The following is a 15,567-nucleotide window of genomic DNA, read 5'->3' as shown; positions in this document are numbered from 1 at the left end:
TATGAAAGACAACTGCAAGTGTCACCTGGTCCGCTGCAAGGTTCTGTGAACAAGCGAGTGAATGCACAAACAGATGAAGAAATTAATGTATTACATATTATTACATTACCTACACATAATCGAAAGTCTGCAGATTTCTAGAACAAGCTATTTTACAAATGTATAGTTCTGTCTCGTCTCTCAGTGAGAAGTTTTCTCCCGTCGTTTTCCACCAAGAAAAAAAAAAACCATAGCGGTACCGGTCATTTACAGCAAAGAAGGAAGTGCGCAGCAGTGAAGTCCTCTCGCTCTGCCTCTCTACTCTTGGACAAACATCCCGGTCAAACTACTTCAAGCTTCACCTCGTCTGAGAAATTTCCCCTGTGTGCGACAGGAAAGTCTCCTGGTGCAGTAGCAGGGAAATGGATGTTTCATTAACGTCAGATGTATTTTTCCCTCACGGGTCGGACATTATTGCCATTTCTTGATCAAAAGGAAAAGTCAGGAGTATGGGCAAATTCCAGTCCAAACTTGGTGAGATGTTACATTAAGTTAGTTTTTAAAAAATGAAATACAGTAGCTTATCACGTGTCGCTTTCATTTTTTTCTCTTTACTTTACAGCTTTGAAACGCAGACAGAGCCCTGAAGGTAAGACAGTCAGACTTAACTGCTGTATGATATAGTTACTTCAGACACGTATCTGTGTATGTGTGTTAACATAGTTTCTCTTATGTGCTGCAGGTGGTAGTCTGGCTTCCAATGTGCTGACCTGTCAGGGGGAGTTGGAGCGCATTCACGTTCACAAATGCAAACTGACAGAGGTAGACATTTTTACTTTTCCAATCATTTGTACTGATTTTTTGCCTGTATAATTTAGTATATATAATGTATATATGATTGGACTAGCACGTATACAGACACAGGTAAAAAATAGACCCAGGGGGCATCCACCACCCCAGGTATGTTCCCAACCACCAAAAAAATTAGCCAAAAATCAGCCAATCAGCACCTGATCACATGATGATCTCAGCCAGCCAGAGGTTTAATATTTGATGTATATATATATATATATATATTTTTTTTTTTTTTTTTTTAACTTGCATATAATCTAAGGAAAGAGAGTGTCATATATACACATTCTAGGCTGTACTAATAAAAGTGACTTGATTTGACGTTAAATTAATTGTCTGTAAAAACAAACGAGTATTTGAAGGCAGAGTTCTTCTCCAGAACATCCCCATAAATGCATGAGAGCTGTACATTAAACCCTCATGGGGGTGGGTTGAGTTGGGATGGGGGTCTGTTCCCATACTGCAGAAAAACAAGCAACAAGCAAAAACACAAACATTACAGCCTCTTCATGTTGGTCTGGTTTATTGCAGCGCCAGCAGCCTCATCTCAGTGAAGCCAGTTTTTTAGGGAGGGGGGAAGAAAAAAAACAGTATTTGCTCACATCACATCCAAGAGACATAAAAGGTGTTTGGAGGTAGTCGTATATTTATTCTTCCACCCTTCCTCCTCCATCTCTATAAAGAGACTTCCAAGTCTGTGAAGTGCAGCTCAGCCACCCCACCTCTCCAAACAGCAAGGTCTTTATATGAGACTGCACTGAAAAAAAAAAATCTCCACATCTGGTACTGCTTACCTTCTCCAGCCAGACAGAATGTGGGGGGGGGGGGTTTGGTGCCGTAGAGAGTGAAGTGTGGAGAGAGGTGGGTGTTTGATTGTGTAAATGGCGTCACATGTAGACTGTTAATGAAGCAGTCACATCTGGGGCTTGGATACTGGTAGTCCCCCATATTTTGTTTTATTCATGAAAGAGTGTAAAAGCTGGTGACAGTCACACACTCCCCCAGTAACTATAAACACACCAGTTTAATCTGTCACCAGATTTTGTGGTGAAAGATTAAACATGGATCACTTCAATTCATTATGATAAACAACCTCCATTTTCTCTTCTCTCCATCGTCTTTCATCTTCTAGCACAACTGCTGATGTCATTACATTAGATGTGAGTTTTGTTGTGTCGAGGTTTATGAAGTGTTAGAGGCTGAGGATATATATTTGCACCATGCTATATGAGGATTCTGGGAAGTTGTACGGTTTGGAAAAAGACGTCAACTCCGCCAAGATGTTTAAAAGGTTTGTGGTGCAGTTTCATGCGCTTGTTAATAGTTGAGAGCTTCCTGTCATTACATTTTCCAGGCTAATATAGTTTGATGCTCCATGACACCACTGCAGTAAACTGAAAAAAATGGCAGAAACATCTCTCAGCTCGTGAACTCTCTTTTTTGCATCTTTACAGTTAAGTCTTGACCATAACTTTATATTTACAGTGTTTTTCCTGACAGAGTTTTCATAAAGCTGGTTAAAAAAATAGAAGAAGCAAAAACTTGTAACAGTGAAAAAATGTATACAATAACACACAAATTATTTAGCAGTGACATTTATAGATTTTTGTGTATTGTAACCACACACACACACACACATTAGCCAAATCCCTAATGCTTACCTCTCAAATACTAATGACTCAGGTTCAGGTGTTGACACCTGCACTTTCTGAAGAAACACAAACCTGTCTGCCTTCGCTATGATGTCTGGACTGAACCTCTGTGTGTGTGTGTGTGTGTGTGTGTGTGTGTGTGCAAGTTTTCATGAACACAAAGTAAATATTGTAACACTGAGCAAACATCACGGGTTTTAATCTCCTCACGCGTCAACTTCATATTGTCTGACATAACTAATGCCTAGGAGTGGTTGGTTTGGAAAAAAAAAATGTTCCCCTTCTTATTTCTTTTGGAGAGCGAATCCAACCTTCAGTCACATTTAACACCAATGTGCTCTGTGTGTACCATTAACTCATTTTCTATGTGTAAGTGTAGCTTATGTGATTTTTCCACCTTTCATGCCGGTTATGAAAAAAAAGGAAACCTGGTTGGTCCCTCTGTGATCTAAAAACCTGGAGAATTTGCAGCTTTCTTGTTGTTTGTGTCAAATATTTGCAGTTTGATATAAACGGTTTCAGATTTCTATGAGAATAGATGCTGACATGTCCTTTTCTATCTAATATGGTGGCTTATACTGTGAATTAATGTAAAGTAAAATGAGCGTTCATAACTTTTAACTAATCTCATGAACTCACACTGACTTGATCATTTCTTATTGGTGAGAGAAACAGAAATCTGTGATGCATCCTGCATTCATTCATTGCATTTGTTACACATGAATTAAGCATATGTTTTAGCACGGTGTTAACAAAAGTGTGGGTTGGTTTTGATTCATCTTTGCACATGAAAACCAAAGTTCATGCAGCGTATTGATGTTGAGATATCGTCCCATCCTCCCTCACAGTGAAACCTCCTCTCTAGGTATCATGTTATCAGAGAGGTTGTTCACACACACTCACGCTGAGACAAAGGCCGCCACTGTTCTGCCAACACTCAAAACTTTGTGATGTCAGGATGGGTGCATGAATCGATGTTGTGTAATGAGGGTGCACAAAAGAGAAGGGAAGCAGACGATTCTACTGGCCGCATGCCTTTTCTGCTACCTGCATCATTTACTCCTCCCCCACCCTCTTTCACTGGAAATCAAACCCGGCATCAAAGTTTTCGCAGCAGGCGGAGCGTGGCGGGCGGAGAGGAGAGGGTGTGGAGAGAGATAGCTTGCGTTGTATGTATGTGGTATGTGGTGGTGAGGGCATGCACTCGTCTTATCTTTTGTTAGATGTTGCATCTGCCAGAACATCGGTGTGATGTTTGCTGTGCAGAGAGATAAGAAATGTCTTTGTGCTTTCAGTTCTCTCTTGCTTTGCAGCGCTAAAAGAAGATACAATATGATAAGATGTCATAGAAATATATATTAATTTGAATTACTGTTAAATCATTTACTAAACTTGTAAAAAGAAAAGAACATTGTAAAGGATATATGGTGCTTGTTTTTGGATATGAATCCCTAAAAACTCTCTGTCTTTTTCCAAAGATTGCTGCATCCCAGTGGCTGGAATTTCTTACTTATTGATTTTACATTTAACAGAGTTTATGAAAGTTCTGGCACAAGTTGGTCACATGTGATCAGGAAGCAAAGGTCAAGATCAGTTAAAAAAGGATAAGCCTAAAATTGGCATGGACCCTTTTTCTCCTTCTCTTTCTCCTTTGCTGCCCCATTTACTCTTTGTTTTAATGCATATATTTCAGAAAGATGGATATCACCTGTGATATTACATAATCTGGTATTATATAGTCAGAACTGATGATTATAGCTGAAGTGGTGTTGTTGACAGCTCCCTGTAAAGACTTCACAGATGTTCAAGGATTGTTCAGTTACTCTCACATCTGGAGATCCACCCCAGCACTCATGGGACATGAAAATCACTTAATTGCTTCCTCTTCTCTTTCCCCCTGCCTCTGTTATGCTCTCTGTTAATTTACTCTCCTCTTGCATGTTTCTCATAGAACTTGTATGTAGAATTGAGGGAAAACAAGTCTGACCATAACTGCAACCTCAAGGGTGAGTACAGCACTACATCCATCACACTCTCTGTGTATTATGAAGGGCTTAATTTTTTATTGTGTAGATTTAGTGTATAACCAGTTTTAATGCATAAGCTTTAATATGTCATATTCCATTGATTTCCCTGGGGAAATAAATAAACAGTGAAATTAAACACATCTGTTTTGTATTTGTGTGTGAAAGCTTCGACCTTTGGATGTACAGCTTTCAGTTAGCTTTCATTTTCCTCTGTGCTGCCAAACATTCATTGAAAACAGAGCTCATAACAAGGAATAAATGAATTACAACAGTGATTATAGCTACCTTGGGTCTGCTGAATATTGCTGTTCACAATCCAGCTCTTTTTTGTTGTTTAGTGGTTTTGCCGCCAAATAAGACAGCTGACGGGGACAAAGGCATCCACCTCCAGGTCAAAAAACAGACGAAGAAGAAGAAAAGCCATGCTGGGGTGAGCGTTTAGATTCTAGTCTGTTTGAATATTTATAGTACAGATTATTGTGAGAGTGTGAGATTTATATTGTGAATTTGTGATCAAAAGATGTTGAAGTAAGTGTTCAAAACAGTGGCACTAAGCTTATTATTCTCACAATATGTCCACGTACAGGACACACAGTGTGACCTGGTGCCTGAGGAGGACTCTCGGCAGGAGTGGGTCTTCACACTGTATAATTTTGACAGCGGCAAGGTCACAAAGGAGGTAACGTCTTATTTTTTGTTTAAATAATTCAAATGAAAAGCATCCCTCCCTACATTGTGTGTGTGTGTGTGTACGTGTGTGTCTTGCAGGATATATCCAGTCTAATACACTCCATGTATGAGGTTCTAGAGGTGTCAGTCAAGCAGCCTTGCAGCGATAACACACCCCTGAAGATCAAGCTAGCTGTGAGTCCCTCAGCTTGCCCAGACAAGATCTCACAGACAGGTAAAATGAAAAGCTGAGGATCAAAAGTGTCACTGTGCCAAAACTGGAGTAGTGGGATCCACAGCAATCATGATTTGATGATTTGTCCCTCTCTCATTGAAAACAGTCATAGAAAAGGAGCAGGGTGTGTCTCAGGAGGTAGGGAGCCCAATAAAGAAACTCTACTGTGTGGATGAAAACATAGAGCGCAGAAACCACTACCTGGATCTAGCTGGCATTGAAAACTACTCTTCCAAATTTGACAATACAGGTATAGAAACTACTTCTTTATCATTATGGTTTGTGCAAACATCTTACTTAATAATCTGGCATATTGTTTCATTAGCAAAAACTTGAAATTGAAGTGGTTTCCCCCCTTTTTTTTCCAGAGTCACCCTGTCAAGAGCCCAGACAGCACACTCACTCTGCTCTTCAGCACCACCCAGTGGTAGGAAGAGAGAGCTGCATCTCCTTTGAGTCCCCCAGGAGCCTCTCTATCCATCACTCCCTGAGAAATAAGCCCAGGTCACTGGGGAAAGACAGGAGCAGAGGAGAGGGAAAATCCTGCAGGCTGCATGGCCAGCATCCTGCCTCATGGTGCCATCCCACCCAGCCTCACCCTCCAGCAAATATTGTCATCCAGCGCACCCACAGCAAGAGGCTTCGTTCCAGGGTGCAAGATGCTCCCACGCCCCTTAGACATCCTGGCTCGCAGGTCCAGCCAGGGGGAGACAGGGAGACACTAAAGGGAGACCCGCCTAGCCCAGAGACACGAGCACCATCACCACCATGAGCACCATCATCATCACCATCATCACTACCACCCTTCATAAATGCATTTCAAACACATACTGTATGACACTGGATTCACACTCAGGTGAGAAGAGTTGGTCAGTTGAACAGAAACATGGGTAGTATGAGAGGTCGAATGCAACTCAGCAGGCCCTTAAACCACCTCCCTTACATGATATTCACCATGTGGTAGAATCAGACTATGGCACTGTTATCTAACACAAACAACGTCAGATCACATGCAGTACAGCCTGGAAGGTCAGTTCAATGTTGTCTGAATAACACTTTTATATAGCTGTAGACTGACAGTTTCCTCTCAGGTAGATTGTCACTTAAGCTATAAAATTTCAAAGTAAACTGTTTGCCGTTTTACAATGCTTCTATTTTGAACTCTACCCCACATTGCTTATTAACAACTCATGTCTTCCCTGATTGAAAAGACATGTGTTTTGTTTTATATTCTACATTTGCACCAATATTTATATTTGGAGGAATCTGTCGTGAAAGAGGCATGGCTACCCATGGCTCAGAAGCCTCAGTAGACCATAATGCATTGCAAGCACATGATATGCTGCATTTTAAGAGTGGTAAGGGCTATTTTTATAAAGCAGTTTGAAGGAAAAACTAAAAGTAAGTAAAGTAAAAAGTAAATTAGTAAAAGTAGTAGTAAGTAAGTAAAAAAAGTAAATTGAAGCACTTAATAACAAAATAATTGCTGAATGGCATTAAACATCAGACAAAGATAATATGTCAGCCCTCATGGTTGGATTATTCCTGTGCTGCTGATCTATTTCTGCTCTCACAATATTGTTTTCTTTGGTCGTTCCAGCTTTGTGTGTATAGGCCTCACAAAGGCGTGTTGTGAATAGTGACAGCGGAATTCAAATGCTCTTCCCACTTATCTCTCTGGCAAAAGTTGCAAATAGACACCATGTCCAAACGAAGGACATGAGACAGCTGTTTCTATAAATAACCTCGACCCTCTTACCTACCACGAGGCCCTCGTGCCTCGTTCCTGCCTCACCACAGCAAGCCAGCTCTGTCCCAGCCAAATGCATAACACCCAGACAGATCGCAACAGAGGATATCAACAAAGCAGCAAACAGAGGGAGCAAAACACTTGACGCACAGAGCTGTTTGACAACAGCTCCCACCAAGAGATCTGCTGGTACAAAAAGCAGGGGGAAAAAACCTGGAAACATGAAGTCCCTGCGATTTCTAGCAGCTGAGGGTTTCATCCAGACTGGTCCAACCGCTCTGGAGAATCTCCCCTGCGTGTCTTTTAATCTTTACCCACTTCTCTTCAAAGCCTGCTACCTCCATGAGCAGGCTGACATGCTGCATGCTCTGGTTCAAATGTGGCCTCTTCCCGAACTCAACCTACAATGGCTTCTGGGAAAGACAGTCGACTGTCAGATGGACCTCACCTCACGCACCTGTCGGCTTTGTCTGGAGGCGATTCTGACTGGCTTAAAGGTAGCTAAATGTTAAGTATGACATGAGTGCACCTGATCCTTCCTTCATGTCACATTCACATTAACCATGCATTTTTTTTGCCATGTTCTTTAATTCTGACCCTGTAAGGTTAGGTTCTCAGTCAGTTGTGTGACTTGTTATTGTCTCACAGTGATCATAAACTGTGACCAGATAATCACTTCACATGATTTTACCACAATTGTCTCGTTTTCTGAAGGATTATGTGCTGTCTCCTCCACAAACTTACGCCAAGTGCCTTCATGTGGTGGACCTCACTGCCCTGAAAGACATCGAACACCAGGAATGCCGCTGCCGGTCCACCCTGGGTCGATGGGCAAGAACCCAGCTCCTCACCCAAATGTGCTATGAGACCATGGTGGCCATGCAAGCCAACAACGTGTCCAGATCCGCATTTGAAACATCTATTGATGTCCGTCTGAACGGGTTTGTCACGGGCCGCAACTATGAGCTGGTGGCTCAGGCCTTCCTCCTCCTCCACTACTGTCCACTGAAGCTCCGCTTCGTCAGCTTCCGGGCTGATTCCCTCGCTCTCAAGCAGCTCTTCTACGTTCTTCGACTAGCAGAGCCGGAGTCTATCACAAAGCTGGAGGTCGTCCACAACGTCCCCCTGGAGGCCACACACCTGGAGGTGCTGCTGTCCAGGGTGGAATTCCCTAAGTTACAGTCTCTGACCCTGCCTGCTGGGGCGTTGGACGTCAGGAGGTTGGGTTCTGATGATGATCTGCTGGCCACCATCGGTAATCTGCTGGCACAGCTGAGCAGCCTGACTGAGCTCTACGTGGGATTCTCCACTCTAACTGGACACCTACGCAGACTGCTGAAGTGAGTAAATAGAAAGAGAGAAGAGAACAAGGTGTCCTTGTTTGTCTGCATGTGAATCAGGTGATGGACACTGATGATTGATGTCCATTGTAGCATCAGGAGCTTTAATATAGCTCATAATAATCACCTTTAACCAGCATCACAGCACACTCAAGCTCTATGGCTCTTGTTTAAGAATGGGAGGTATTTTGCTGTTAAAATTGCTGACAGTATGCCAGTGTGAGGACAGACAGCTGCACCTGACTACAGCTGCAGGAAATAGAGCCGGAGCATAACCACAAACAACACACTGGTACTTCTGACCTTTTGTGCCACACCAATTAATTTACCTAACCTAACCCTTTCCCTGTTTTCTTTCTCCAGTCCTCTCAACACGCCTCTGCAGTGCTTGGAGTTGGCCTAACTGCTGCCTGAACCGTGTGGACATGACATACCTGGCCAACAGCCTCCACAGCGAGGCCCTCGTCCGCCTGGACATCAGCGGACATGACATCTTCGGTTCTTTCTCCACCGCTTTCCACAAACTGCTCAGCCGTTGTTCACCCACATTAGCCAGCCTGGGCCTTGAAGAATGTGACATCAAGGACGAGCACATGGACGCCTTCACCGATGCCCTGGCTCAGTGTCAGGCGCTGGAAGAGCTCAAATTCCTGGGAAACCCTCTGAGCTCTGCAGCCCTGCGGAGGCTATTCTCCATGTTAACTGCAGGCTTTCCTAAGTTAAGGTACATAGAGGTACCAGTTCCCCGTGAGTGTTACTCTGAGGATGTTACTTATCCTCTTGATGATTCAGTCCTACTGCATTATAACAGGGAGTTGTTTCAGGAGGTCAGGGGCCAGTTGGTGGGCATCCTGGAAGGAGCAGATAGGGGGAGTGTGAAGGGTGTGCACCCCACTTATGGGGGTGTATGATCCAGACATTAATGAAACCAGCAATGAGCTGGGAGTATCTATGTTAAAGTCTTTTAACAGTGTCATTGGGAACTTTATAGATACAATAAGCGATGTGGACAACAGGAGATCACAGGCTCAGAAAGATAATTAACGAAGCTGTCTGTAGAAGTGAATGGACTGACAGAAAAGGCTCATATTTAATTTATAGCTCTGCTACAGTTTGCTAGCAAACCGTCATCACTGAAGGCCAACACTGTGAAAATAAATCTGGTGAACTAGATTTGTTTGACTATAGATTAACATTATATTACAGGAATTCCATTCCTGATTAGATATTATCTCTACAGAAGATCATTATTTTCCTACCAGTACCTCCTACAGTCTGTAAGCCACACAGGTGTGCAGTGCAGATAGATGTAGCTACTCTAGTGATTATGGTAGATACTTGAAGATATTTTGTTTCCTGTATCTATTGTACATGTCTATATTCTGATCTAAATGTTGTATATAATTGAATTTGTAAAGGTAAACAATGGGCAGATCCCATGTGTTTCATTCTGTCATACCAATAAATCAAAATTTACAACAGCCTGCCATACATTGCATAAAAAAGACACTTGCAGTCTTCTAAAATGTACATTTCTTTAATGAGCACTGTCGTATATAGGTTACATTTCATTTTAAATATTACACCAGAGGACAACCATGCACTGACTGAGGACTAGGATTAACAGCTTCAACCAGGAACCATCTATTTCTTCATCCACTCCTCTCTCTCTTTCCGCTCACGGATCACCTCATTCAGATATGGTGACAGGTAGTGAATATCCTAAAGGAAAAACATTTATGGCTGAGTTTAGAGAGAGAGAGACATTAAGACTACTGAAGATCCTCTAAAATCTTAATTTTATTGCTCTTTTTTCTTTTACCGTCTTACTTTTTCTCCAGATTCACTTTGACAAGAAGTCCCATAAATCACTTTAAACTGAGAATTTACTTTTAGCATCTGGTTATTGACCATGTAAATAAGCATGCAATGTGACACAATTAAAATTAAAAATACTACTTTATTATCCTTATGTGCTGAATAAATCTCCATACTTTTGCCAACGTTATGCATCCCCACATCGACCCTGAACAAAAAGCAATTTTAAGTCTGTTCAGTTTACCTCTTCATATTTCGTCCACTTGTCTTTAGGGAGGAGCTGCTGCTTCATGGACAGATCCAGGGCTCTCTTGATCCTGAACATCCTGTCATTGTACATGTTTTCTGGAAGCCTCCTCAGCGCCTCTTTCACATCTGAATCCTCATAGATTGTGTCATCACGCATTAAACCTGACACAGAAAGCATACAATGCTGAAGACGCTTGCTAGAAATTTTTATAATACAAAAGCTTGTGTTCATCCAAGACAATTATGTTTTCACTCTTGTCATGTAGTAGCCTGTAAACTACTGCACTGTTGGGTTGTAAATTCTGAATGTTTTGATCAACACATTATTCTTTGGCCTTACCAAGCTTATTGAAGCCACACATGCTGTAATACCATTTCCGGAATCCAAGCATTAGCCTGCCCGTTGCTGCTTTGAAGAAAGACACACACAAGACAGGGTCACTCACACAGCACAACCTGATTTTAAGGACAAAAAATGTTAAAAGTTTGTTCCTGATAAGGTTGAGGAAGGAGTATGGCTGTGACGTATCAAGAGTTATCAATTTGTTCCATAGTATATAACAATATGCCAATCAAGGGCAATTTTTCTGCAGAGAATTTGTCATATGACACCATTTTTGATACTTTGAGTACATTTAGCTGATAGTGCTTCTGTTCCTTTCAGTGGGGATTTTATTCCAAGTGCTTTCACTTCAAATAGAATATGTTTTATTGTTGTATTAGTACTGAAGTAGAGAATCTGAATACTTCTTCCCCCACAGACTTTTCGTACAGTATATACAACCTGAAAACTCTAAAACCTGATCATTTCTGGTGACTGAGTACCTCAAACTGCGAAAGGCTACGTTATGTCACCTGTGACTTTCAGATCACCTTATCTGATTAAGACCTTAAATACTGGATGGAGTACTGTAGATAACATGTTCATCTGAGATTTTATAGCTAACATCTGCAACTGCATTAGAGTGACAGTTGAAACAACACAGCACTGGCTCTACTGGTGGTGAGCTAGCATTCGAAGACAACCGAGTACAAATGTTGTATCTCAACACCAAACACAAGCTGAACGCGACAACAGCAGTTTCGCAAACCGTTCCTCGCTAAAAAAAAAATGCAAGACAGTGAATATCTGGTTGTATTATAACGGAATATTGTGTATTTCCCCACCGGAGGCTAATGCTAAGCTAACGTTAGCTGAGCAGCACCCTTAGCATCAATTAGCACGGGGACACTAAAGGACACACGCAAGTCAAATGCGCCAAAAGGCGGATTCAGCCGAACAAAATGCACATAACGTTATATTATGTGACATAATATAAAATGTGTCATACCATACAGTTATAACACCATCTTTTATGAGTTATATTAAAAAGTGAAATATCGGTAAGGAGCGTTGTTCATTTACCTGGTGCCTTCGACGCCATGTTTACCACTGAGAATGACCGCGGTGCGTCATGGGTATTGAGGTCATAGCTTGCGCAACTTCACATTACATTATTTACGGATTATATAGGACTTTCTGTAATGTAAAATCTATTTAACAACGTAACTTTATCAAAAACTTTCTGTCAAATCAATCAGTGCGAAAATTAAATAAGAAGACGACATTCATTATGTATGAACAGCTTTCTCTAACCTCTGATCAGGACTGTGATTTCATATGAAGATTGAGCAATCACGTTTATCAAAAAGAGGAGGAGGGAAAAGTTAGGGGAAACTTATCTTAACTTTTCCTTTATCTGTCGAATCTGAAGCGAACTTCAGTATTGTATCAAAAAGCACAGTGGTGGCACAAGTATTCAGATCCTTTACTCAAGTGAAAGTTTAAATACCACACCTTAAATATACCCAATTACAAGAAAGGGTTCTGCAGTCAAACACTTATTGAAGTAGAAGTAGTTGCAGCAAAATAAGTCTTAAGTACTGAAAGTAAAGGCAGACAGCTGTGGTAAATAAGAGCAATATTTCAGGCAGAAGAACTGATTTACAATGTGTATATTTATTAAACATCACATTTACAAAGCAAACTTTTTATATCAAACTCTGTTGATGCTCTATAGTACTATAGTACTGTATGTTTAAAGACATTGATGTCTGCATGAATCATACATAGTACATGGTATTTATTCTGCATGTTGGACCACTTCTTCTCTTAAGTCCACTTTTATGTCCCCTCACAAAGTATCACAGTGTCTTTTGGAACAAATAAAAATCTTCCAATGTTGCCAAAGCCAACTCAGTGCAAAAGATCTCATCTGGCAAGGACACCAGTCGATCCAGGGAGATGTAGTTGGGCAGGTCTGGGTCATACTGAGCTTTTCCAAGGAACTCGAGGAACAGGTGCCGCTCTCTGACACGCAAGTACTTGGTGTTCAGGACCTGCAGGAGGAAATATGCTCAGGGTATAATTCTGAATATGGATATAAAACAAATCAAATTTATTCACATTGACCCTAATTTGGTAAATAGCTAACAACCAGCAGTTAATGTACCTGTGGGAACTTGGTGATCAGATGGTGGGGCACCTTCATGGTGTTGTGGATGAAGTCAAATAATTGGGTTAGCTTCCTTTTATTGGCAGTCAGCACTTTAGGGACAGTGAGAGCTATGTGTTGGATCTCATTTTCCTTAAAACCAAGCTCAATTTCACATACCTAAGTGGATCACATTTGAACACAGACACATGCACACAAAAAGAATCAAAACACAGTATTTCAGGAGGTCACTCAAGCTATGGATTATAGTGATGTCTTCTTTCATTTCAGATTACCTTCAGATTTTCTTTAACAGGCTCCAAACTGCCACACAGTAATCTGGGCAGACGAGCTATAATGTTCCGGGTCTGCAAAGAAAAACAAAACTAGCTGCAATTTGCTACAAATTCACTATTCCCTTTTGTGCATGAATTACAACACGCTGTGATAATGCTTGTGGAGAGATACTTACATTAGAAGCACTGAGGTTGAGTTGCTGCTGATAAAAACCCAGTCTATTGTCGAGCCTCTTCACACTGAAGTTTAATAAGTACGGAGCTCTGGACACCATGGATGCAACGGTCTCAGAGCTGAACTTCTTTGACTTGAGATAGTTCACCCTTCACAAACAACAAAAAAGAACATTATTAAAGACCTGGCCTGTCACTGCTACAATATACAGTATATAGGTTTACATAGTTTTGTATTTCCTATATCGTGAGATTGATTTCATTTAGAATAAAGAACTCTGTCAGATATTAGGGATCTAACGTTTCCTTCACCTCACCTTGCCTGCAGGCTTTCTAAATCCTCAGTGAGAATGAAGGGGTTGTGTGTGATGATATAGCCGATGTGAGACTCCTCCACCCCTATGTGTTTGAGAAACAGCAGCCTCGGAGCCACGTCCATGTTGAAGTCGAGCTTCAGCAGCATGGTGCCCACGTTGGGCCTTTGTTCAAGCTTCCACAGATTCACACCTACAAAGAGAGGTTGAATGATCAGGAATAAAAGAGATTTGGGTGAACTGACAAGTTAAACATCATTGCCTTTACTATCATAGTTCTAAATGTGCTTCCAAACTATCTAAATAAATATAATCATAATGTTCTCAACAGTTAATTTACAACTTGATTACCTAGTTGTACCAGCTTGCTAAGTGTCTCAGACTTGTCAACGTAGTCTCTGAGAGAGGTGGAGGATGGGGGAATGGCTGCAGGAACAGATATACTGACAGCCTCTTCATGAGTGATCTCCTCTAACGCAGAAAATTCAGCAGCAGCATCCAGATCTGATAAATGAAGAAAATACAAGCGGAGTAGACTTAAAGGCCATGAGCCTAATTATAAATGCTGATGCTCAGTAAATAAACTTGTGTGGTCAACAAGAGCAAACCAGTGTGTACCTAATGGCATCTGGATTTCATTCACTGGCAACAGGGGGCTCTTGTAAGCCACGACATCAGCTCTTGACAACTCCTCTTTAAACTTGTCTTCCTTAGCCTCAGTTGCCAGATGTTTGACCGATAATTCACTGTAACAGAACATCTGTTGTTTCCACCTCTGACTTGCCGGAGATGTTCTGTGATTCCCACTAAAAAACGAGGATCCATTCAGGACTTTGGTGATTACCGGTGTAACTGTTCTGCAGTGGCGAACCTGTGTGGAATGCTGCCAGGTAGTAGCCACTGTCTTGGAGCACAGAAGACTTCTGCATTTCAGACACAGCTGTGCACAGGATGAAGCCATGGTGACTCTGCAAAGAAAAAATGAACATGGCATGTTGGTTAGGTTTGGTTTTATTTTTGTCATGTATATATATAATACAAAGCATGCTATTCATTGCAAGAATTACACCTTTATTATTTCTCTGCAACAACAGTCTACTCCGCCTATATTTCATGAAAGCTATCTATTTGGATAAACACGCTACTGCAATATTATTTCACAGGACTTGTTTTAGCCGTTCCTGCGTGTGATGGCATGTAGGAGAAAACAAACTTTAACCACCAGTGACATTGGACATCTACAGAAAAGACATTTGGATAATTTACCTTATACATACAGATAAGATGTAAACCAGTTGTTACCATACGAGAGGCCAGCATACAGCTAAACTTAACGTTAGAGCCTAGCAAGCTAGCAGGACAACAAGCCTCTGTAAACCTTGAAAAACATAAACGAGACAAAGCCAATAAGTGGGCTTACACTGAATTATTTTAGAAGTTAACTTTTCACTCACAGTTTGTGAACCAGAACAATTAATCCTCACAGTCAACTCCATCGTTGACCAAAGTGTCGCCCAATGTCAACTGTTTTCACGTGCACAACAGCGGAAGGACTCAACGGAAGTGTCACAATTTGGAATGTACCACAGCGGCGTGTGTATGGGTGAACCCGACGTATTCAAAATACGCATGAGAGCGAAGAATTTAAAAAAGGTCGAAATTACATGATTAATAAAGTACTTACTTACTTAGACAAATTGTTTCCAAATATTATCTTAACGGTTTATACGTTTTTGTT

General features: G+C 41.3%; 4 protein-coding genes across 6 annotated transcripts; 2 read left to right on the top strand and 2 right to left on the bottom strand.

The window, feature by feature from the left end:
* Window positions 1-55: 55 nt before the first annotated feature.
* Window positions 56-6,680, top strand: LOC108898149 (protein naked cuticle homolog 2-like). The gene is made up of 9 exons (XM_018698026.2): window positions 56-513; window positions 602-628; window positions 722-801; window positions 4,435-4,489; window positions 4,849-4,940; window positions 5,097-5,189; window positions 5,279-5,414; window positions 5,521-5,664; window positions 5,783-6,680. The coding sequence occupies exons 1-9, from the start codon at window positions 489-491 to the stop codon at window positions 6,184-6,186; spliced, it is 1,056 nt and encodes a 351-aa protein (XP_018553542.1). The 5' UTR covers window positions 56-488; the 3' UTR covers window positions 6,187-6,680.
* A 201-nt stretch (window positions 6,681-6,881) lies between these two features.
* lrrc14b (leucine rich repeat containing 14B) lies at window positions 6,882-9,985 on the top strand. Its single transcript, XM_018698025.2, is given in 5 exon segments — window positions 6,882-7,661; window positions 7,879-8,504; window positions 8,868-8,904; window positions 8,906-9,385; window positions 9,387-9,985. Coding segments are annotated over 5 exon segments (1,581 nt in total). The 5' UTR covers window positions 6,882-7,385; the 3' UTR covers window positions 9,549-9,985.
* A 37-nt stretch (window positions 9,986-10,022) lies between these two features.
* On the bottom strand, window positions 10,023-12,075 carry LOC108898154 (cytochrome b-c1 complex subunit 7). 2 transcript variants are annotated; one of them, XM_018698032.2, is made up of 4 exons: window positions 11,977-12,075; window positions 10,912-10,977; window positions 10,567-10,733; window positions 10,023-10,226 (listed from the first exon to the last, which is right to left on the bottom strand). In XM_018698032.2, exons 1-4 carry the CDS (start codon window positions 11,993-11,995, stop codon window positions 10,149-10,151), a joined length of 330 nt encoding a protein of 109 aa, XP_018553548.1. In that variant the 5' UTR covers window positions 11,996-12,075; the 3' UTR covers window positions 10,023-10,148. The 2 variants fall into 2 exon arrangements, with proteins under 2 accessions (XP_018553548.1, XP_018553547.1); XM_018698031.2 differs by having other exon boundaries at window positions 10,912-10,980; window positions 11,977-12,072.
* A 476-nt stretch (window positions 12,076-12,551) lies between these two features.
* mterf3 (mitochondrial transcription termination factor 3) lies at window positions 12,552-15,413 on the bottom strand. Of its 2 annotated transcripts, XM_018698085.2 has the most exons (8): window positions 15,284-15,413; window positions 14,448-14,797; window positions 14,181-14,333; window positions 13,833-14,022; window positions 13,518-13,665; window positions 13,342-13,413; window positions 13,064-13,225; window positions 12,552-12,950 (listed from the first exon to the last, which is right to left on the bottom strand). In XM_018698085.2, exons 2-8 carry the CDS (start codon window positions 14,788-14,790, stop codon window positions 12,756-12,758), a joined length of 1,263 nt encoding a protein of 420 aa, XP_018553601.1. In that variant the 5' UTR covers window positions 14,791-14,797; window positions 15,284-15,413; the 3' UTR covers window positions 12,552-12,755. The 2 variants fall into 2 exon arrangements, with proteins under 2 accessions (XP_018553601.1, XP_018553600.1); XM_018698084.2 differs by lacking the exon at window positions 15,284-15,413 and having other exon boundaries at window positions 14,448-14,823.
* Window positions 15,414-15,567: the final 154 nt, after the last annotated feature.

This window comes from Lates calcarifer, linkage group LG3, assembly GCF_001640805.2.
Source record: "Lates calcarifer isolate ASB-BC8 linkage group LG3, TLL_Latcal_v3, whole genome shotgun sequence".
Classification (NCBI taxonomy): Eukaryota; Metazoa; Chordata; class Actinopteri; family Centropomidae; genus Lates; species Lates calcarifer.
The sequence above is the reverse complement of the archived record's forward strand: the minus strand, read 5'-3'. Positions and strand labels throughout refer to the sequence as shown.

Bases quoted from the DNA above. Each gene is read 5' to 3' on its own strand.
- LOC108898154 (XM_018698031.2), bottom strand. The intron at 10,734-10,911 runs GTAAGGCCAAAG...TTTCTGTGTCAG, and splicing joins GTGTGGCTTCAATAAGCTTG to GTTTAATGCGTGATGACACA. The intron at 10,227-10,566 runs GTAAACTGAACA...TTTTTCCTTTAG, and splicing joins AGTGGACGAAATATGAAGAG to GATATTCACTACCTGTCACC.
- mterf3 (XM_018698084.2), bottom strand. From the start codon at position 14,823: ATGCCATGTTCATTTTTTCTTTGCAGAGTCACCATGGCTTCATCCTGT. The intron at 14,023-14,180 runs GTAATCAAGTTG...CTCTCTTTGTAG, and splicing joins TAGCAAGCTGGTACAACTAG to GTGTGAATCTGTGGAAGCTT. The intron at 13,666-13,832 runs GTGAGGTGAAGG...TTGTTTGTGAAG, and splicing joins TTAGAAAGCCTGCAGGCAAG to GGTGAACTATCTCAAGTCAA.
- LOC108898149 (XM_018698026.2), top strand. From the start codon at position 489: ATGGGCAAATTCCAGTCCAAACTTG. The intron at 802-4,434 runs GTAGACATTTTT...TGTTTCTCATAG, and splicing joins ACAAATGCAAACTGACAGAG to AACTTGTATGTAGAATTGAG. The intron at 4,941-5,096 runs GTGAGCGTTTAG...GTCCACGTACAG, and splicing joins AGAAGAAAAGCCATGCTGGG to GACACACAGTGTGACCTGGT.